The following is a 22,880-nucleotide window of genomic DNA, read 5'->3' as shown; positions in this document are numbered from 1 at the left end:
ATATTGGCCTCATATTGGCATCATATTGGTTGATTAAAAAAAATTTATTGAGAATATCCCGAAAGTTTTTCCTCTTGGACGCGATAAACAGAATGAGCGGACGCGTGCATATTAATAAACAATTGCAGAGAAGGGATTATAAGTCATCAACACAGTTATTCCGATAGTCCAATAATCGGTATAATTGAAAAGGTCATGAGTTTGGAGTCAAGATGCTTCGGTACAGTTTTCTGCAAAACTTTTAATACAGAAATTATTATAATTAAATATTAATTAAATATTATACAGCACATAATCATGAACATATTAAGTAACGTATAGTATTATATAGTATAATAGTATTATACAGCACATAATCATGAACATATCAAAAAATCGTAAAAATGATAATTGAAAAACTAGAGTTAATTGGACTGTGCTTTGATTGATAAATACATTTTATTCTTGATAGTCTGCTTAGTGGGATTAATTTTCTTAAGTATCTGAGTCATAATGTTAACAAGCTGCTCGGATGTAAGACCGGTTTTCTTGGATTTGAATTTCTGCAGCAATTCGGTCGTCGTCATTGGTTTGCGCATTAAGTACCGTCTCACCGCATCCTCCGTAATTCCCGATTCGCTAAAAAGTACAAAAAAATGCGCATTAAACAATAAAAAATTTTTTAATATTTTTTTAAATATTAAAAAATTTATTATTGTTTGATGCAAGGACAAAAACATACTTTGCTCCTGGTATGTAGGATGTTACTGGAACTAGATTGAAGTTGTCCAACTTTAATTTTTTCGCTTGCGATAAGTCTGGAGATCCAGACCGTTTTCTCTTAAAAGAATCGGACATCCCGGATGCTGCAGGTGTTGGCGTCGCCGATCTCGAACTATGAGCGCTATTAGGCTTTTTGTTATCTTTATTATCTTTCAACGTTGTATCAGAATTTGATTCCGAGTCGCTAGAAAAATCGCTAGAGGAATCCTTGCCAGAAGCTGACTTTTGATCTTTCTTCTTGGCTTTTTTCTTCTTCTTTTTATCTTTCTTCTTATCCGTTTCTTTACCGACTTTGTCCTTATCCTAAAATATAAGGTAAAATGCATTAGAGAAATATAATTATATAAAAATATTTAAGAGTTGTACTTAACGATAAATAGATTGATAAATAGAACGATAAATAGATTGATTTATATCATTTAAAAAATATGTAGGAAACATAATATGCAACAGATGCAATGTTTATCAATAAGTGTCATAACAATAATCAGATCTCCTCACTTTATCATCCTTCTCTTTTCCTTCTTCATCCTCATCCTTGTCTTCTTCACCTTCTTTCTTATCTGTTTGTTCTTCATCATCTTCATCTTCATCAGATGCAAGTAATTTTCTTAATGCATCTTCCTCTGCAACAGACTTAATTTCTTTCTGTTTTTCTAATTCTGATTCAGAATCAGAAGAATCAGAAATATAATCGCATTCCCTTCCCTCTTCATCGCCATCATCACTTTCCTCAAACGCTTCATTATCTGAAGTATCTTTCTTCTTCTTCTTTTTCTTTTGTACTTGACCTGAAATATTAGGTGAACTATATATTGCATATACTTATCTATAACAATTTTTTTATATAAAAATAAATATGTATAACCAATGATTATTTCATTTATTACCTTTGCCTTTTATCTTCTTTGCATCATCCTCATCTTCAGATCCTTTTTTATTCTCATCTTCGTTGCTGCCCGATTCATCATCATCGGTCTCCATCCACTCATCCATTTCTGATATTTTCAATTCCTTTTCTTTCTTACTTGGCCTCTTAACTTTACCGCCTTCCACTAATTCTTCGTCATCACCACCATCCTCATCATTTCTCAATCTCTTACGTAACATTAATGAGAAATAATTCACTAGTTTGTTCCTACGACTGAATTCCTGCTCTGCCTCTTCAGCACTGAGAGCCTTGTATCTCTGAATTGGCTGAAAGTTATACCTGTATGTGAAAGTTACATGTTTTTTCAATAATTACCAATGAAACAATTAACAATACAAGATACCTACCATTCGTGTAAAGGAAAGGCTTCTATTGCACCATCAGCAGCATGAGTAAAAACGTAGTACGCTGCATTTTCACTGACTCCTCCCTCTCGAATGCCTTTAAATTTCTTGCCAGTCTTTCCTCCTGATTTCAGAATCCATGGTTGATCTTCCGGCTTATACTTTCTACTGGTAATGCCATATTTTTTTCTTCTGGCTTCCTCTCTAGCGTCACGTCCAAATTCGGATCCAGCACCAAATTTTGGCATTTCCTCTTCTAAACCCTTGTACTCCTTCATGTTATTTTCTCGTTCCATTTTTACTTGCGTCCATTTTGAAAAATCTACATTCAGCGTCGCATTGAATCTCATGACATTGTGTTTTTTCTTGCTGTTTCTATTAGTTTCATAAATTATTTTCAATTAAAAATTTGTGATATATATTAAATGAAAAATATAAATATTAAAAATACAAACTTTGGTACTCTAATGCTGAATTCCTGCACAGATGGTACAACTGGAGGCTAAAAAGAAAATTACATCTTAAAGAATACTATTATAAAAAATATCAAAAAATAAAAATAAAAAATATCATTTTGCTTCTAAGATAATGTTTCATTTTCCGTGTCAGGTTATAATAATATAATTTGCAATTACTATCTATACCTTTGACACTGCGCTTGAATTCATGATTAAGAATTTTCGAACATTTTAAGAACAATTTAATTTGTATTTATCATTTAAAGTATTCTATAAATAAAATCAATCACAGGTTTATAGCCGAATAATCCTCAATAGATCCCATACAGAAGAGCGTGGCATAGACTGCACCTAGTTGTTTTCTGCATTTGAAAATCCTAAAGCACAGTATATACGGTAGATAGCAACTCATACCTATAAAGTAGAGACCCTCTAATAAAAGACTGGCCATCAGGCGAGTTATGATTGGTCCGCCATTTTTATGCAACTCCCGCTCATATTCAAATTTTAATAATTCTATTATGAATATAAATGATATTTATTAATAATAAATATTATAATTATTTATAATTATTTTATATATATATTATGAATAAATAATCAATACTATTTATATAGATAATATATATAGATTATTTATATAGATAATATATAAGAAATATATAAATTATAATAAATTTTGTCTAAATTAAAATATCAATATTATAAATAATTATAATGATATAAAATATATTTTATACATATTATAAATAAATAATCAATACTATTTATATAGATAACATATATAGATTATTTATATAGATAATATATAAGAAATATTATATAAATTATAATAAATTTTGTCTAAATTAAAATATTAATATTATAAATAATAATAATTATAATGATAAAAAATTATAATGATAAATTTTATTTTATTTAAATAGTAAATATAAAAAGTTATTTTGACATATTATGAAAAATTTTAAAAATTAATTTTATATGTTACCAAACCTCACCAAGATATGACAGACCAAGAAACCACCAACAATTGATTCGTCAATAAAAAAGTTTTAAAAGTTAATGTTGGCCGGCTAACTTTACAGAGATTTCATAAAACGAAATCAGAAAATGCCACAGCTGCGTTCCAAAATTCACTGCCAATACTGAAAATATATAGTTTACGTGACGTACACTATAGATTTTCAGTACTGGCAGTGAATTTTGAAACGCAGCCTAAGGCTAATATTACATTTGTCGTACGATAAATTTTTTAAGCACACTGATTGGCTGCAGAATAGAAAATTTTTAAAGATTCAAAAAATTATTATCCCGCAACCAATCAATGTGCTTAAAAAATTTGTCGTACGACAAATGTAATATTAGCCTAAGGCTGTGTTCTAAAATTCACTGCCAATACTGAAAATCTATAGTTTACGTGACGTACACTATAGGCAAAGAGCGGATAGTTTCCCGCCATTTCCCGCTCATACTGTTAGAAAAATAGCGAAAGTTAAATCAAAATGTCTACCGGGGTATTCACCGTTGTTTCTCGCATCTCATTATTACCTACTTTGCTGACTTTGCATCTCATTGTTATCTACTTTGCTGACTTTGCATTTCATTTTCTTGTTCTTTTCATCTACTTGTTGCTGATTTTAGTCGACGTTTAACATTGATAAAATTGACTTCCAGCCAAGTGTACAATCATTTCTCGTTCAATAGGTATTGTTCAAGAGATTGTCTGTGTTCAATCGGTGCCAAGTCATAGAAGAAAAAATAATTTTGCTAAAATGTGTATATCAAAAAATAAAGAAAAAGGTAACAAAAAAATGTTTTCTATGTTCTCTCTTTCTCTTATTATGTGTAATTATTTCGCTAAATTAAATCTTGCCTGTAATAATAATATAATTTTTTATATATATTACGCAATTACTTGTTTATTTAATTATTCATGTATATTTTAATTATATTTAAGCAACATAATCTTTTTAAAATTATATAATGCGATTATTGAACTTAAAAATTTATGATTCTCTTTGTCATCTTTAACTCATGTTTCAATCATTTTTGTTTAGGTAACTTTTAAGTGATAAATAAAATCATGGTGATGTCAATGATGTCATGAGTTTCATGTTCTACCTGAATCAGGATGTTTCTTTTGGCAGATGGAGCATGTACAGAAATGCAATCGTTACAAATTACATAAAATTAATATGCCTATTTTTATGCCCGAAAGCAGAATGTGACAATAAACTATAAAATCTCTTCGTTCATCATTAGAATCTGATTTAAAATTTTACCGGGAAATTGTAATATATCAGTTTATAGAAGATTATAATTCATAGAAATTATTGTGGAATTTTTTGCGATATTTTCGGTTAATTCGGAAGTAGTGAAAAATATGATAACAGCTATTTCAGATGATAAATATAAAAAACATTGCGATGACAAGAATTATAGTAGCGTGCTTCAATTAAATCAAGAATGTTGTAACATAATATCATAATATTACTTTAATATTTTACTTAAAAAAGTATTAGCATTGGCATAAAACATTAGAATAAAATATGAGATCATTTTGCAAAGTTAAAAAATTGAGATATCATCTCGTTAAATAAGATAGAATATGCAAATAGGACACGTATTTTGACAGATCAATAGAAGTGTATAGCATAAGTATATAAATATAGAAGTATAAGTAGATTACAAAATTTTCAAAAAGAGACTTTTAAATGTTAATTCATTAAATAAATCTACAATTTCTACTTTGATATTATAAATTGCTAAGTTATTTTCAGTAAAACCATATGCAAATTAATAATTAATAATTTTATTTGTAGAAAAGAAGGAGTCTCCAAATTCTACAAATAACAAAACAGTCACAGATATGCTTTGGGTAAGCTCTTGATTTTAGAATAAATATGATCTTATATAATCTTATATTGAAATATTCTCAATTTAGAATCATTATATTAATATTATTTTATTATAATTAATGTTTATTTGTGTTTATCTTTCCAAATATATCATATTTTTAGAATTTGAAATTAACTAATGAAACTGACTATATATATATTTTTTTTTCCTTCAGGAAGAAATGAAGAACCTTGCTATTGAACAGCAGCAATGCTTCTTCGAATTACTTCCTGAGTGCATAGAGTATCAATTTAATGAACATAAGTTTTTACGACAGAATATTGGTTATGCGATTTATGGATTACCAGAATATTGTTTATATGATTTATGCGTGAGCAATGAGAAATCAGAAGATATAAGTGACATAGATGCAGACATAGCTGACACAATAAAATATGATGAAAAAGCTAAAAATGTCATAGATATAATATATAATAAGATATGCGAATATACAATAGGAACTAATAACACCCAACCAATTTACTTTGGTATAATTTACAATGTAATATTTTCTCTGAAAGAAAAAGAAGTAAAAAAGAAAATGAATAAAGAAACAAAGACAGAAAAAAAAGAAGAAGAAAAAGAACCTACAATATCGTCTATTCCAATTTTTACAATTAGAAGAAATATTCAGAAAAAATCTGAGACGTCAAAATATTCAAAAAAAAGTACGAAAATCGAAAATAAAAATGATTATGAAATTTGGTACATTGATACTTGTGGCAGAGTGTATAAGAGTTGGATAGATTATGTAGAAAACAATAATTTACCAAAATGTACTATGGTTCTTCCCAAAGATGGCTTTTATCAAGCAGATGTGTCCTACCCGATAACAGAAGACTATTCCACAGTTTGGCTCGAAATCACAGAATCTCCAGCATGCAGATGGACATCAGTAATCTGTAATAGAGTGGATATTGTTTCTGGTATTACCGGATTAGGAAGCACAGTTGGTTTATGTGTCGCATCATTGTTTACACCTCTTGCACCAATTGCTGTTATGACAGGTCAGTTCTCATAAAATATGTATAATTGATGTAATATCAATTTGTCACATATAGGGTGGCCCCGAACGTTCCAGCCAGACTATGAGATCTTATAGGAAATTCAATTCTGAACAAAAAATTTCCCATAAACATAGGTCAAAGAATGCTTCCTTATTAAGAAGTTATCGCTCAAAAATCTCTGATGAAGGAAGAGCAGAAGGTGAAAAGAAAAGTATCGTTGTTTTAAAAAAATATATGTAATTGTTAATTGCTAATTACATATTTTTTTCTTAAAAACAACTATGTTTTTTCTTTACACCAATCGATTCCTCATTATTTTGTGCATAAATGTATTAAAGTAAGATAATAGAAAGATGAATATTTTACAAGATATTTTACGGTTTATGTAAAATTAAGAAATGATTTCAAGCCTCATAACTCGAAAAGTACTCAATGAAAAAATATTTAATTATAGTGTTTTGGAAAGCTCTCGAGATAAGCTATACGAATATGTAATAAAAAATAGGAAGTTTTATTTAAGAAATTGACAGTGATCTTCGCGTGACTTTCAAATGACTCTCCCATTTCAAATCATTGCCAATATCTGATGGCCCCCTTCAAGCCATACAACTTTTGTCTGAAACATTTCTTTCTAAAGTGCATAGTTTATGAAATATTCGACCGGTTCGCGACTTTTGGGACACCCTGTATATTAAAATATGAATTTTGGGAATTTGTATATTTTGTTTCTGAAACATATTCTGTAATATATATTATAGGTCTTGTTACTACTGGTGCAAGCGGTATTTGGACAGTCGGCCGATCTTCTCAGCAATTGGCAGATCGTATAATCCACGAGGAACCTATTTTGGATAAAGAGGCATTACCTCATTGGCTTAGCATAATTGGTACAACATTTAGTTTAGGAGCGCTAGGAGGTTCAGCTGCTCTGTCCAACGCTGTTGCAAAGGGTAAAATAATACCTAACTTCGTAAAAGTAGCATTTAATACCGTGCAAGGTGGCAATCTACTCTTGAATGGCGCCGGTATTGTATATCAGAGTTATTACATAGTAGATAAATATATGACGGACAAGAGTCAGATTAATAGTGTAGACGTGTTAAATTTTGCGATACATGTTATGTTTTTTGCTGGCACTGTAGTAAAGATTCAATTCGCCAATGATATCATTGAGAATACCCAAGGTAAAGTCATAAATGATTACAAAGAAACTTTACGTAAGAGAAATCTTCGTAAGGAATTTAATCGCGTTGCACGAAAAGCTGCGGAGAATAATACATGTAAAATATCTGAGAACGCGGATGTGATAAAATATATAAGACATCGTGAACAGATGTCTGTTAATCAGCCTGTTAATCAGTCTATTGTTTATGATCAAAAATTAAACCAGGTCACAAGTAATATTATATGGTCGTTCGAACAGGGTAAATTAAAAGTCAACGGTATTATATTGTTAGATCCTATTGAATATGTTGTTCGTTTCTTCGAAAATTCGGATATATTTGAAATTCATTCAAATAATGCCTCTTGTTTCCAAAACAATGTTAATGATTCTACCGCTAATCCGTTAAAAGAAGTATTTATGGATTTATTAAGTAAGTTTTATATGAGTGATGCTTGTCCCAAGAGCAAAAATTTGCCATTGCTTCCCGACTTTGAACCACTTCTTAAAGATATGAGTTCTATGAAAATCAATCAAGAATGTCTGATAAAACTATTCAAAATTGTTGAAAAATTAATGAAACGTTCTAGAGATAAAAGCGATTTTTTACTCATGGCTTTTATTCTCGTCTGGCAATATTGTAAAGCAAATTTAAAGCAATGGGGCATATCTTCGTATTATCGCGTGCGAAGCAATTCAGGCTCCAATATTTTACAAAAGATTATCACTGCCGTTTCGGAAGCCATTGACATGATACTTAATAATCTTTGTAATGCCTTTGCAAAATATATAGAAGTTAATGCGGACAAATTGAGTAAAAACATAAATTAGATATAATGCGCATATATTATATGTAATCTTGTAGAAATAAACAATTTCATAGAAACATAATGTATTAATTAGTAGATTAATAGAAGTTGTACACGTATGTGTAAGTGTGTGTGCATTTTACACTATATCTCAGTAAACTACTAATTATAATTCTCTTTAAAATATAAATTTAAAAGAGAATTTAAGAGACAGTACATTACATTAAAAAATGTTATATATACCACAGTAGAATATATATTAATATAAAAAAATTTCATTTAAAATTTTAAAATTAAGATAAATTTCAAGGTATATTTTGAAATGATTTTTTGTTTCTCTCTTTTTAATTTTAAAACAATTAATATATATTTTTATGTGTATTTTTAAAATCACATGTATTTTATATCATTCTTGTAGAAATAAGCAATTTCATAAACAATGTATCAATTAGTAGATTAATAAAAGTTGTACACGTATGTGTGTGTGTGTGTGTGTGTGTTTTACACTATATCTCAGTACTAATTATAACTCTCTTTATAAAATATAAATTTAAAAGAGAATTTAAGAGATAGTATATTATATTCAAAAATATTTATTCTTATATATATCACAGTAGAATATATATTGATATAAAAAAATTTCATTTTAAATTTTAAAATTAAGCAAAATTTCAAGATACATTTTGATGATTTTTTGTGTCTCCATTGTATAAAAATTTGAAATTGACATGAAATTTTTTACATTCATTTTTTTGTTTCTCTCTTTTTAATTTTAAAACAATTAATATGTATTTTTATGTGTATTTTTAAAATCACATGTATTTTATATCATAAATATATATTAAATATTATTAAACTTTGTGTATTTACTAACATTCATTTTTTATAGAAAATGAATTTTATAAATACAAAATAACATCTATAATAAATATGAATAATAATATATATTGTGACGTGTTTTTCTAGGTCGTCCGTTACAAGGGCAAAAAGCCTGACAATAAACTTCTCAGAGCCTGCATCCCTCCATAGTGGAGAAAAAGCCGTCCAGCATCTGCGCTGCATTTGCGAATTTTCGGTATCTCGAAATTCAAAAAATATCGCCCAATTGACAGCAGGAAAACTGGAGCAGATCAAGACAGAAATTAGAGAATGAAGAGCGGAGGCTTGGCTGGAAGCCGCGGGAGCACGTCAGGATATCATTCTATATATTACAATATCTTAATTATTTCACTACCATCGAGTAAAATATCGGTTGTTAATTCTTGATCTATTCTCGGCAGCTAAGAGAATTTCTTAGAGAATCTTAAATCTAGAAATCGTCTCATTTGGCCATACACAATGAGTCAAACCAAAAGAAGACAGATATTCCTGAAAACCATAAAACAAAGAAATCAGCAACAAGTGAAGAAGAGTATATTCTATAAAATAAGTCAGAATGTATAAAGAGTATTAAAATTAATGACATCATTACCTTTTTAAAACATATATTTATGGCGTTGTATTGGAATACTTTTATTGGTTTTTATTCATAATATAATTAACTGTGAAACTGAATTGCTAACTAAACCCACTAAGATATACAGGGTGTTTCAGATCACCCGTACCACCCATTTAAAAGCTAGAGAAGGTTATTTAAAAAAAGTAAAAACATTTTCTTTATAAATCGGATGCACTCTATCGAATAGTGATATTTTCAACTTCTGGTTCCTCCCGGAAATAAGCGATTCAGACCGAAAGTGCATTTTTTGAAAATGGAACCCCCTATTTTTGCATATTCTTGTATCATACCTCGAGAACTTTCCAAAACACTATACTAAATTATTTTTCCATGAAGTACTTTTCGAGTTATGAGGCATTTCTTAATTTTACATAAACCATAAAAATATCTTGTAAAATATTCATTTTTCGATTATCTTTCCTTAATACTTTTATATACAAAATAATGAGAGGAATCAATTGGTGTAAAGAAAACAGAGTTGTTTTTAAGAAAAAATATGGAATTGTTAATTGCAAATTACATATTTTTTCTTAAGGCTATAGCACACACTTTCCATAAGACATAACAATAAGGTTTCGACCAATCACGTTACTCAATTTGGTTACGGACGGCCAAATTGAGCAACGCGATTGGTCGAAACCTTACTGTCATGTCTTATGGAAAGTGTGTGCTATAGCCTTTAGAAACAACTATATGTTTTCTTTACACCAATTGATTCCTCTCATTATTTTGTACATAAAAGTATTAAGGTAAGATAATCGAAAAATGAATATTACAAGATATTTTATGGTTTATGTAAAATTAAGAAATGATTCTAAGCCTCATAACTCGAAAAGTACTTCATCGAAAAATAATTTATTATAGTGTTTTGAAAAGCTCTCGTAAGCTAAAAGAAGATGCAATGAAAAATAGGGGGTTCCATTTAAAAAAATACACTTTCGGTCTGAATCTCCTATTTCCGGCCGGAAGCAGAAGTTGAAAATATCACCATTCGAGAGAGCGCACCCGATTTATAAAGGGTGCTTTCCAGCTATGGTAACACAGTGATACACTGTGTGACACAGTGTTACACAGTGTCGACTTGTAGCTGGAACGCTTTTTAGCTTTTTTATTTTGCCACTAGAGTGCAGGGCAGTCACTTTTAATAGTTGTCACTAGGTCTAAATTTTCAGAACGTTCCTACACAACATTATGTCGTCTTAAAGACGTCTAGATGTCTTTAAGTCGTCTTTTGATGTCTTTCGGACGCAATATCACGCAATACCATTCTTAAAAAATTAATGATACCAAATATGAAGTGTTATGTTGGCACTCACTGGGGTGCTACAAAACGACGACACAGGCGAACACAGCATTTTTGCTGTGTACGATTGTGTCGACTTGTGTCGTAGTTGGAAAGCACCTGTGTCGACACTGTAGCGACACAGTGTCGCCTGTGTTGCTTGCTGGAAAGCACCCAAAGAATATGTTTTTACTTTTTGGAAATAACCACTTCTCTAATTTCCCAGGTAGAACATGAAATTCATAATAACATCATTATGACGCCATCATGATTTTATTTATCACTTAAAAGTTATCTAAACTAAAATGATTAAAAAATGAGTTAAAGATGACAAAAAGAATCATAAATTTTTAAATTCAATCGCATTATATAATTTTAAAAAGATTATGTTGCTTAAATATAATTAAAATATACATGAATAATTAAATAAACACGTAATTGCGTAATATATAATAAAAAATGATATTAATAAGTCACCAAAACATTGCCAAAGGCCTACATCAAATGAGATTATTATGATTTTTCGAAAAACTTTTAGGTGACGTCATAATGATGTCATGAGTTTCACGTTCTACCTGGGTTTTAAATGGGTAATGCAGGTGGTCTGAAACACCCTGTATATTCTCTGCGAGGGAATTATAATAATCGAAAAGATATCGCACGGCGAGGAGGTAAATATGATTGCTTTTTCTTTTAACAAATTTCAGTTTATTCGGAAAAATTTCGAAAAAAAGAGAAAATTTTAAAAATCAACGAAGAACATCAAGAGATAAGGATTTCGGAGTCGGAATCTTATTATACACATGTCCCGATGACGACAGCACCGGCGCTCGGGATCCGGAGCCAATGCCTGCCGTCCTCGCCTCGAGAGTCGCGGATTCCGTGCGCGCGCATATGCAGTTCTGCGCATGCACGACTTGTGAAATTACATTGGACTTTCACGGTCGCGCATGCGCAGAGCCGCACATGCGCGCGCACGGAATCCCTAATCGAAACACTGCCGCGGGTATCACCAGTAACCACCAGTAACTGAAATGGTTGCTCGCGGCCGGTAGTACGTCGCAGAGATTTTTCGAAACGTTGATAAGACGAGACCAAAAATCCCATCGCGGGCCCATTCAGGTTGACACCCCCCCCCAAGCATGGCGCACCAGATGCTCTCGTCGGCCAGTAAACTGGAAAGACTGATCCTCAGGTCCACTCAGAAAGGTTATTTCGACACGCTTCAGGTACCGTCATAACCTGTCGTCCATACCCCGTGTCCGTGATATTCGCGATGTAACGCACTATAATCGTCGTGTTGCGCGTTTTTACGAAAGTGACACGACAAATGTCATCATGCTGCTCGGTCGTTTTACGCAATCCTGAATTTCCGCGATTAACGTATTCACGGTCTATAAACATTAGATAAATAATTAATAATAAATAATAATTAATTAATAATTATTAATAAATAATAATAATTGATAATGAATAATAAATAATAATTAATTAATAATTAATAATAATTCTAAATGAGAAGCATTCACGTGTTTGTTGTCTCTTACATCTTTCTAATCTTGACCTAATTTATAGTACATCAACTGGTTTGTTACTTTTCATTGGGAGATTATATATCTGAAAAATGAAAGATGGTGACATAAATCTTGTCATTTTTTTTCAAATTTCTTTTGCCACTAAAACAATAACGTTGAGTTAATTTATTTTTTCAGTTGAGGCGACACTTAACTCTATGGCATGGAAGCATGTTTAAAAATGGCACAACATTATCTATGATTGAAGAGTTGCAGCAGAAATGGAGATTATTTTGTAAACAGCCTCCTAAAGGATTCGAAAAATTCTTCAAACCAGGTTCCTGATATTTTTTCATTTAGCTCTCCTTTTTTTAAAATCAATTTGTATAGCTTCGAATAAGTGATTATAATATAATACTGTCGATATAGGTGGAGCTAAAAGTGCTGAAAGTAGCGCTGAAAATGTTGCTAAAAAGGCGGAAGAAGCATCGAGTAAGAAAGCTACTGCGCAGAAACCTTCTTCGTCTACCTCCAGTTCATCATCGAGTTCCAAAGATTCAGGTTTTGAGTGGACATTTAAAGTTTTTAGTGATAGTTCAAAGCGAGGAGGTAAATCGTTCGAAGGTGGCGACAAGGATAAGACATTTATGATTTTGGGTGCACTTGGAGTAACTGGTATACTTGCGTATATACTTTCCCAGGACCTCAATCAAAAGGAGATCACATGGAGAGAATTTACATACAAGTAAATTATATTTATAAATTATATGTAATTATCCTTAATATATTTCGATAAAATAGCAAGTGTATATTGATTATAAAATCATAAGTTAATACTTATAATCATGCTAATATTATATATTGATATATATTGTATATATTGATTTTAAAATCATAAGTTAATACTTATAATCATGCTAATATTATCACATCTTTCTTTCTTTTAGTTATTTAAGCAAAGGTCTGGTTGACAAATTAGAAGTAGTAAACAAAAAGTGGGTGCGAGTAAGACTTTTACCTGGACATACTGTCGATGGCTCTGTAAGTTTGCCCTTGTGAAATCAGTGGTGGAGTTCACTTATTTGTCAGTATTAGAATTTATATTTTTTATAGGATGTATTGTGGTTCAATATTGGAAGTACTGATACCTTTGAAAGAAATCTAGAAAATGCACAAATAGAATTAAACATGGGACCTGAGAATTATATTCCTGTGGTTTACAAAAATGAAGTAGAAACTGCAAATATAGTAACATATTTGCCACAAATTTTCATGTTGGGTAAATAATTAATTATTAATTTTGTTAATTATTATAATTATTATAATTATTATAATTATTTTGTTAATTATTATAATTATTATAATTATTATAATAGCAAAATAATTTTTACGTATTCTATGTATCAAAAAAATATAATCTATATATATATATATATATATATATATATATATATAAAATATATATATTTTAGGATTGCTCATTTACTTTATGCGAAGATCTGCGGAAGCAATGATCGGTAAAGGAGGTAAAAGAGGTGGACTTTTTGGTACAGTAATGGAATCAACTGCAAAACTAATAAATTCGAAAGATATTGGTGTACGATTTAAGTAAGTAATAAACAATTTGTCATTATATGAGTTTTATTTTTCATTTTTTGTTCATTAATGTAAATCTCATTACTAGAGATGTAGCTGGATGTGAAGAGGCTAAAATTGAAATTATGGAGTTTGTAAATTTCTTAAAAAACCCGCAGCAATATATAGATCTCGGAGCTAAGATTCCAAAAGGCGCCATGTTAACAGGTAACTTTAATAATTTAAATAAAATGTAATTTTATTTAAGATTAATAATGTTTAATAATATTTAAGATTATTAAATATTAGATAGTTAATAATAATAGTTAATTTCAGATAGTTAATAATATTAAGATTATTAATTTAATAAAATTAAGATTATTAATTTTAGATAATTAAAGGAAGGAGAGAATGAACTTTTTATATTTAAAATATGTCGTCGAATTTGAAACGCTACAAGTGAATATAAGTTATTTTTCTCAGGGCCGCCTGGTACTGGTAAAACTTTGTTAGCCAAAGCTACGGCTGGTGAAGCGGACGTACCATTCATCACAGTATCCGGTTCGGAATTCTTGGAAATGTTTGTTGGTGTTGGTCCATCCAGAGTGCGCGATATGTTCTCTATGGCACGGAAGCATGCACCGTGTATATTATTTATTGATGAAATTGATGCGGTTGGACGAAAAAGAGGAGGTCGAAATTTTGCAGGACATTCTGAGCAAGAAAATACATTGAATCAACTCTTGGTAGAAATGGATGGTATGTTCTATGCAGCTATGAAGAGATTGAAATTAGGAGAATAATTTTTAATGTTCAGTATCTTCTTTAAGGATTTAACACGACGACTAATGTGGTGGTATTAGCGGCCACTAATAGGGTAGACATTTTAGACAAGGCGTTACTTAGACCTGGAAGATTTGATAGGCAAATATTTGTGCCAGCGCCAGATATCAAAGGACGGGCATCCATTTTCAAAGTGCATTTAGCTCCTTTGAAAACTTTATTAGACAAAGATCAGTTAGCGAGAAAAATGGCTTCTTTGACCCCTGGGTTTACAGGTATGTAATTGTATTGAATATGTTTGTAATAAAAAAAATATATATACAGGGTGTTTCCACCCGTACCACCTATTTAAAAGCTAGAGAAGTGATTATTTCAAAAATCGAAAGGTGATATTTTCAACTTCTGGTTCCGGCCGGAAATAGGCGATTCAGACCGGAAGTGCATTTTTTTAAATGGAATCCCCTATTTTTCATTGCATATTCTTGTAGCTTACCTCGAGAGCTTTCGAAAACACTATAATAAATTATTTTTCCATGAAGTACTTTTCGAGCTTTGAGGCTTGAAATCATTTCTTAATTTTACATAAACCGTAAAATATATTGTAAAATATTCATTTTTCGATTATCTTATCTTAATACTTTTATGTACAAAATAATGAGAGGAATCAATTGGCGTAAAGAAAACACATAGTTGTTTCGAAGAAAAAATATGTAATTTGCAATTAACAATTCCATATTTTTTGTTAAAAACAACTGTATGTTTTCTTTACATCAATTGATTCCTCTCATTATTTTGTACATAAAAGTATTAAGGTAAGATAATCGAAAAATGAATATTACAAGATATTTTATGATTTATGTAAAATTAAGAAATGATTCTAAGCCTCATAACTCGAAAAGTAGTCAATGAAGAAATACTTTATTATAGTGTTTTGGAAAGCTCTCGAGATAAGCTGCACGAATATGTAATAAAAAATGGGGGATTCCATTTAAAAAAATGCACTTTCGATCTGAATCGCCTATTTCTGGCCGGAACCAGAAGTTGAAAATATCACCATTCGATAGAGCGCACCTGATTTAAAAAGAGAATGTTTTTACTTTTTTGAAATAACCACTTTTCTAGCTTTTAAATGGGTGGTACGGGTGGTCTGAAACACCCTGTATAAGAGTAGATAAATATTAACAAATATTTATATCCAGAATGAAAACTAAATGAAAACTGTCAGGACGTCATGTATAGATATTTTCAGGAGCTGATATCGCGAACGTTTGCAATGAAGCGGCTCTAATCGCGGCAAGAGATTTGAATGATAATATTCAACTGAAAAATTTTGAACAAGCTATCGAGAGGGTAGTTGCTGGTATGGAGAAGAAGACCAATGTATTACAACCTGAGGAGAAGAAGACGGTCGCGTATCATGAAGCAGGTCATGCGGTAGCCGGTTGGTTCTTAGAGTATGCGGATCCGCTGCTGAAGGTACTGTATTTTATCTATTTTTCGCAGCAAATACAATTTCTTTGCTATTATCAGACTTTTTTTATCTTCCTCAGGTGTCTATTATTCCGCGCGGTAAAGGATTAGGATATGCCCAGTATTTGCCACGTGAACAGTATCTTTACACGAAGGAACAATTATTCGATCGAATGTGCATGACGCTCGGTGGACGAGTATCGGAAGAGATCTTTTTCGGTCGCATAACCACAGGCGCTCAGGATGATTTACAAAAGGTATTATCATAATCAGTGTTTGCTGTAGATAATTTCAAAATTATCTAGATAAAGATAAGGATAAAAATCCGTAAATTTATCTTAGATGAGATAAAGATGATTTTGCTTTTACTTAATCTAGATGAAAGATGAGATGATTATTGCAATAATCTAGATAATTATCCAAATATTTTTGTTTATTTTATAAGACTATAAATATTTGTAAAAAATGTGACATAGATTATAAATGGGATATTAAAATCATAAATACATATTCTTTCTCTTTTTCTAAAGAATATTTAAATAATAATAAAAAAGTATATAAATGATATGATAAATATTTATTTATTAATTTATATTTATAATATATTTTTAATATATTTATAATATAATAATCAATGTGTAACAATACATATATCATTTTTATAAAATATATATTAATGCATTGCACAAATTTAAGTAAAACAAGTACAACATAAAGTATATTTGTAATATTATTTTCCAAATAAAAAATATATTTTAGATATTTTAGATAGATTTTTAGAAGCTTGCCTGGAAAACTTTTTTGCATAATGAAAACGTCATCTTAGACAATTTTTAGATAAGATGACATATATTTTTTACCTAAGATAAAGATAAAGATACTTTGTATTTCTTCATCTAGTTAAAGATAAAGATGATCCATTTCTTTATCTAGATAATTATCTAAATAATTTTATCTAGATACCAGCAAACACTGATCATAATTAACTGTAAGAATAATGAAACGGAATTTTTACTCTCATGTTCTACATTTTAATGTTTTTTGATATCTTTTATCTCATCGAATTGATCAGTATATTTCGGATTTGTTTTAAAGATCACAGAAATTGCGTATGCCCAAATTATGCAATATGGTATGAATGAGAAGGTCGGCAATGTCAGCTTTCAAATGCCGAAGCCGGGAGATATGGTCCTGGACAAACCGTATTCCGAATATACCGCGCAACTTATTGACAATGAGGTCCGAGATTTGATCGATAGGGCGCATAAGCGAACACGAACCCTTCTAAACGAGCACAAAGAAAACGTAATTAAGGTAAAAGCAATATTATATCATCTATTTAAATAGTAAAATGAGTTTACGTGCGCGTCAAGCTGTCAATAAATAACTTGACATCAATTTCAGGTTGCCGAGCGATTGTTGAAGCAGGAAATTTTAAGCAGGGACGATATGATCGAGTTACTTGGTCCTCGGCCCTTCCGCGAGAAATCCACCTATGAAGAATTCGTCGAAGGTACTGGATCCTTTGAAGAAGATACTACATTACCGGAAGGTTTGAAAGAATGGAACAAACCTAAAGAAGAGTCCCCCGAGGACGGTGACAAAAAGAACAAATCAGCGGAGTCTGGCGAGCAGGTGCAGCCTTCTAAAGCAGCCTCCAGTAATAAACAGCCGCAGCAACGATTATAACTTGTAATATTTTAGTCTCGCAACTGCTGTGTATAATAGTTCGAAATACACAATCAACAACAATATAAGTTTCCGGATATTTAACAGTATATTCAGCTGCATCAGCTGTTGTATATGATGAAGCCGTCAGTTTGACGTGACGCTCTTATGTGTTTTCTTGTAATTAAATCGAAATTACAGTATTCTACAATTTTTTTCTCACGTAAATCCATTTTCATCATCATATTAGAATAATATTGTACGAAATAACACTAAATCTTACGATCTCTTGCGTTATAGTAATAAAATTATGTAGATATTTGGTTAATTTTTCGATACATTTCTTTGACATAATTTTGTCATCACCCTTCACATATTTTGCTGGAATAAGAGGTGGACGATTTTATTATTACATATTTATTAATTCTCACATTTTTCTAAAATATTAGGTTGATCGGAGCAAGACCAATCACTTTTGAATTAAGATTTTTATTATGAAAATTCAACCGATTGAGAATTGGCACATCAGAGGTATGCACCTTCAAGCTCAACCACCCGCTGCCATCTCTCTGCCAGACGAGGTATTGCAGTTATACGGCCAGTTGAGTTGAGTAACTGCACAGCTGCGTCCAGATGCGTCTTGAACTCATCCCAATCACTGAACTATCTTCCTCTCAACTCGCGCTACATGAGGTACCCACTTCCCGAGAACTTTTCTCATCTTCATCTCATCGCGGACGATGGACTGAACGGTGGTGTAGGGTATTCCTGTTCGTGCCGCTAAAGACCTCAAAGACCAGTGTCTCTATTCGTCAAAGCAGTCTTGAATTGCTGCAACACGTTGAGCTCGAACAGCGTGATCACTTCGATCACCTCCATGTCCTCTTTCAGTTGCCAAATCACCTGCAAGGAGTTGATTACGCCAACTATTGATCGTGGACAATGAAATCGCTTTCTTTCCGAGTAATTTTGTTAGGTTATGGTGAATTAAGCGGGCGCTGTGGTCTTGCAACACGTAAATTTGCACGAAAACTCGTTGTTTTTCGTTATCGAAAGAATCAATTATTTTTTGTTTGAAATCCATTGTGATATAACAAACATAAACTAGCGAGAAAGAAACTATAGAGTGTGCCTTTGAAAAGCGCGCCAAGATCTATTTGTCTATTCATACAGAGAGACCACGTCGACGCAAAAGTGATTGGTCTTGCTCCGATCACTCTAGTAGCATATATACGATATATACCTTCTCGAAGAATAAACTTCAAGATTATAGGAATAAATAAAATCGAATAAATCAATGTGCAATCCATATTTAAGGTTTAGTTTATTGATAAGAAACATATCAGTAACACGATCGGCTTCTGCATTACATTACTGGGTACGAATTAATTACGTCTGACGTGTGTCGCTTATTGCACATCGCTGTAAATTATATATATATATATATATATATATATATATATATATACACACACATATATATACAAACATATACATAGGGTGGCTCCGAACGTTCCAGCCAGACTTTGAGATTTTATAGGAAATTTAATTCTGAAGAAAAAATTTCCTATAAACATGGGTCGAAAAATGCTTCCTTAAGAAGTTATCGCTCAAAAACCTCTGATGAAGGAAGAGTAAAAGGAAATGAAAATGAAAAGAAAATGAAATTAAATAAATTTCTTGAAAAACGTCTTTATTCATTTTCTATTATTACGTGCTATTGCTAAAATATTAGTTAAAAAAAAAAATTATTTTATTTTCATAAAAGAAAAAGATTTTTGTTTTTAATTTTTATCGTTTTTTTCAAGAAATGTATTTAGTTTCATTTTCTTTTTATTTCATTTTCTTTTTACCTTTTGTTCTTCCTTCATCAGAGGTTTTTGAGTGATAACTTCTTAAGGAAGCATTTTTCGATTCATGTTTAAAATAAAAGTTAGTTAAAAAAAAATTATTTTATTTTCATAAAAGAAAAAGATTTTTATTTCTAATTTTTATCGTTTTTTTCAAGAAATTTATTTAGTTTCATTTTCTTCTCATTTCATTTTCTTTGCATCTTTTTCTCTTCCTTTATCAGAGGTTTTTGAGCGATAACTTCTTAAGGAAGCATTTTTCGACCCATGTTTATAGGAAATTTTTTGTTCGGAATTAAATTTCCTATAAGATCTCAAAGTCTGGAACGTTCGGGGCCACTCTGTATATACGTAAAATTGCTTTTGTTGAGACACCGCAATGACGTGGAACGTTCCTGCGGTTTGTGCTACGTAAAATTTGTAAAAGTGTATCCGCCGCAATTTTTTATTCGTGGTTCACTCATGTTGGTCGAGCTCGTATATTTGTCGTCATCCGTAAAACGTTTTATCCTACATATCTCGGGCGAGTGCTTCTTCGTGTCTTGTCAATTCCGCTCGATTCAACACCTGACACGCGAGATCCGACCTGATGATTATTAGTTTGAGTATTTTAATGAAAAATAATCGTCGCAAAAAATCAGAATGCGAAATCTGGAAAAATTTTTAAATGTGTTAAAAAATTATCTGAAGAGATTAGAATGTTTTTTTTTCTTTTCTTTTTTTTTTAAATACTCGCGTGACAGGTACTGAATCTGCGAAGATGTTGAGCACAGTGTCTCCTTGTTCCCTTCAAAGGGGACATCGTTTCTTATATCGACGAATATAGGTGTACAGATGCAACGACACGACGTTATAAATGACTAATAAAGTCTGGTTTGACATTAAAAAGTACGCGCGACGTGTACATATTTCTAGTTGAAGTTTGGTGTTACATTGTTCCAAAGTTGGCATATTCACCTTTATCACCCTTCGTACAAGTTTCTTGTAATGATAATCCGCAAAATTTTCTCTGAGAAAAAATTACATAGCATAATGAATCAATTTTGACATTACAATGGTACAATTATCGGATTATCGGCTTTACTTAAATAAGGATAAATCGCAAATAATAGATTCGCACACGCGTTTCCGCGTATTTCGAAAAAAAATAAAGATTTATAAAACGGCTGATTTATCATATTTCTCATGTCGCATATATTTATTTCGATACATTTGCAGACAATATTTCTTATTGCGATGCATTTGCAGAGATATCTCTTGTTAATTTAATGATGTTTAAGAAATTAATTTACCCATGCGTGATGAAAAATAAGCCTCGCGATATAAAAATCGAACCGTTGCTAATAAATTGCGCGTTGTGTGTATATTTTCTAAAAATTTTATATATAAAGTTGCTCCGGGATGTGTTGAAGGAAGTGAATTCCTCTATCAATTCACTTTTTTTATTTACGCTACAAATTTATTTACGGTTACAAGTTTCCGATAGCAATAAATTCTTCGCGTTCCTTTCATCTTCCATTAAAACTTTGACGTTCAGAGTAAACCTTCCGCTGACGCGATCTCATTTCTATAAAATGCAAATTCTTTTTTTTTCCACGATAATATTGTTAAAAATGACAAATTGTCATTGGATATTATACACTGTCAGTAGTTAATAATGATGCCAAACAATTCTTTTGAAGGAATAGTTTTAACAAAATTATAAAAAAAGACTTATACAGGGTGGCCCCGAACATTCCAGCCAGACTTTGAGATCTTATAGGAAATTTAATTCTGAAGAAAAAATTTTCTATAAACATGGGTCGAAAAATGCTTCCTTAACAAGTTATCGCTCAAAAACCTCTGATGAAGGAAGAGCAAAAGGTAAAAAGAAAATTAAACTAAATAAATTTCTTTAAAAAGAACGATAAAAATAAAAAATAAAAATCTTTTTCTTTTATGAAAATAAAATAAAAGTTAGTTAAAAAAAATTATTTTATTTTCATAAAAGAAAAAGATTTTTATTTTTATTTTTTATTTTTTTTTCAAGAAATTTATTTAGTTTCATCTTTTTTATTTCATTTTCTTTTCACCTTTTGCTCTTCCTTCATCAGAGGTTTTTGAGCGATAACTTCTTAATAAGGGAGCATTTTTTGACCCATGTTTATGAGAAATTTTTTGATCAGAATTAAATTTCCTATCTATAAATCTCAAAGTCTGGCTGGAACGTTCGGGGCCACCCTGTATATTCATTTCAGTCTCTTTCTTTAAGTGAGGATTTTCATTATATACGGTGTATCATCAGCAATATGTGAAGATAAGCGAATGTTATAAATCACTGATTATAAGCGATACAAGCTCTGCTCTTCGAATTATTAATATTCAAGTATGAATCAGTTTTTTTTTCTCCTGCGTCTTTTCGCAAAATCTTTTTCTTTCGGCATAAATAAATTTGGCACCTGTATAAGATGACTCTTACCTTCTAATGATGAAGCATTGCATCATACTATCGGAATTTAAAGGCGATGTATCTATCTTGGTTTTTGTCGATATAAATCGAACGAGTATTTCAATTATTCAAAGCTCATTCCGTTATGAAAAACTCACACAACCTTCTCGAAACAGGACCAGTTGATTGCTTCTTCTTTTGTATTTTTTTTTTTTAATTATTCAAGAAAAGTTTGTCTCTTGCCGATACGAAAGAAAAAGATCCTAGTGGATTTCTCTGATCAGAGTTTATGTATATGTATTGCGGCTCTTTGTCCCTGCTCATTCGCATTCAAACTACCAATTTTTTTCTTTTTTTTTCTTTTTTTTCCTAAATTTTTGATCCCAAGACAGTTTTACTCTGAAATGGCAATCTTCCCAGCGTTTCTACAAAACTATACGA

The 22,880-nt window shown here is 30.9% G+C and overlaps 3 protein-coding genes across 4 annotated transcripts; 2 read left to right on the top strand and 1 right to left on the bottom strand.

The window, feature by feature from the left end:
• Positions 1-283: 283 nt before the first annotated feature.
• LOC105250243 (general transcription factor IIF subunit 1) lies at positions 284-2,856 on the bottom strand. Of its 2 annotated transcripts, none has more exons than XM_011256232.3 (7): positions 2,682-2,852; positions 2,493-2,539; positions 2,041-2,412; positions 1,653-1,972; positions 1,264-1,553; positions 722-1,065; positions 284-618 (listed from the first exon to the last, which is right to left on the bottom strand). In XM_011256232.3, exons 1-7 carry the CDS (start codon positions 2,703-2,705, stop codon positions 405-407), a joined length of 1,611 nt encoding a protein of 536 aa, XP_011254534.1. In that variant the 5' UTR covers positions 2,706-2,852; the 3' UTR covers positions 284-404. The 2 variants fall into 2 exon arrangements, with proteins under 2 accessions (XP_011254534.1, XP_019882793.1); XM_020027234.2 differs by having other exon boundaries at positions 285-618; positions 2,786-2,856.
• Positions 2,857-3,987: 1,131 nt separating this feature from the next.
• LOC105250244 lies at positions 3,988-8,543 on the top strand. Its single transcript, XM_020027235.2, has 4 exons — positions 3,988-4,295; positions 5,318-5,373; positions 5,569-6,400; positions 7,159-8,543. The coding sequence occupies exons 1-4, from the start codon at positions 4,268-4,270 to the stop codon at positions 8,391-8,393; spliced, it is 2,151 nt and encodes a 716-aa protein (XP_019882794.2). The 5' UTR covers positions 3,988-4,267; the 3' UTR covers positions 8,394-8,543.
• A 3,627-nt stretch (positions 8,544-12,170) lies between these two features.
• Positions 12,171-18,364, top strand: LOC105250245 (AFG3-like protein 2). The gene is made up of 13 exons (XM_011256235.3): positions 12,171-12,380; positions 12,864-13,002; positions 13,095-13,410; positions 13,613-13,706; positions 13,779-13,944; positions 14,138-14,273; positions 14,350-14,468; positions 14,724-14,999; positions 15,071-15,298; positions 16,273-16,499; positions 16,574-16,750; positions 17,589-17,807; positions 17,898-18,364. Exons 1-13 carry the CDS (start codon positions 12,294-12,296, stop codon positions 18,180-18,182), a joined length of 2,469 nt encoding a protein of 822 aa, XP_011254537.1. The 5' UTR covers positions 12,171-12,293; the 3' UTR covers positions 18,183-18,364.
• Positions 18,365-22,880: the final 4,516 nt, after the last annotated feature.

Source organism: Camponotus floridanus, unplaced genomic scaffold, assembly GCF_003227725.1.
Source record: "Camponotus floridanus strain SB8 unplaced genomic scaffold, Cflo_v7.5 scaffold65, whole genome shotgun sequence".
In the NCBI taxonomy this organism is placed as follows: Eukaryota; Metazoa; Arthropoda; class Insecta; order Hymenoptera; family Formicidae; genus Camponotus; species Camponotus floridanus.
This window is presented reverse-complemented; position numbering and strand designations above follow the sequence as displayed.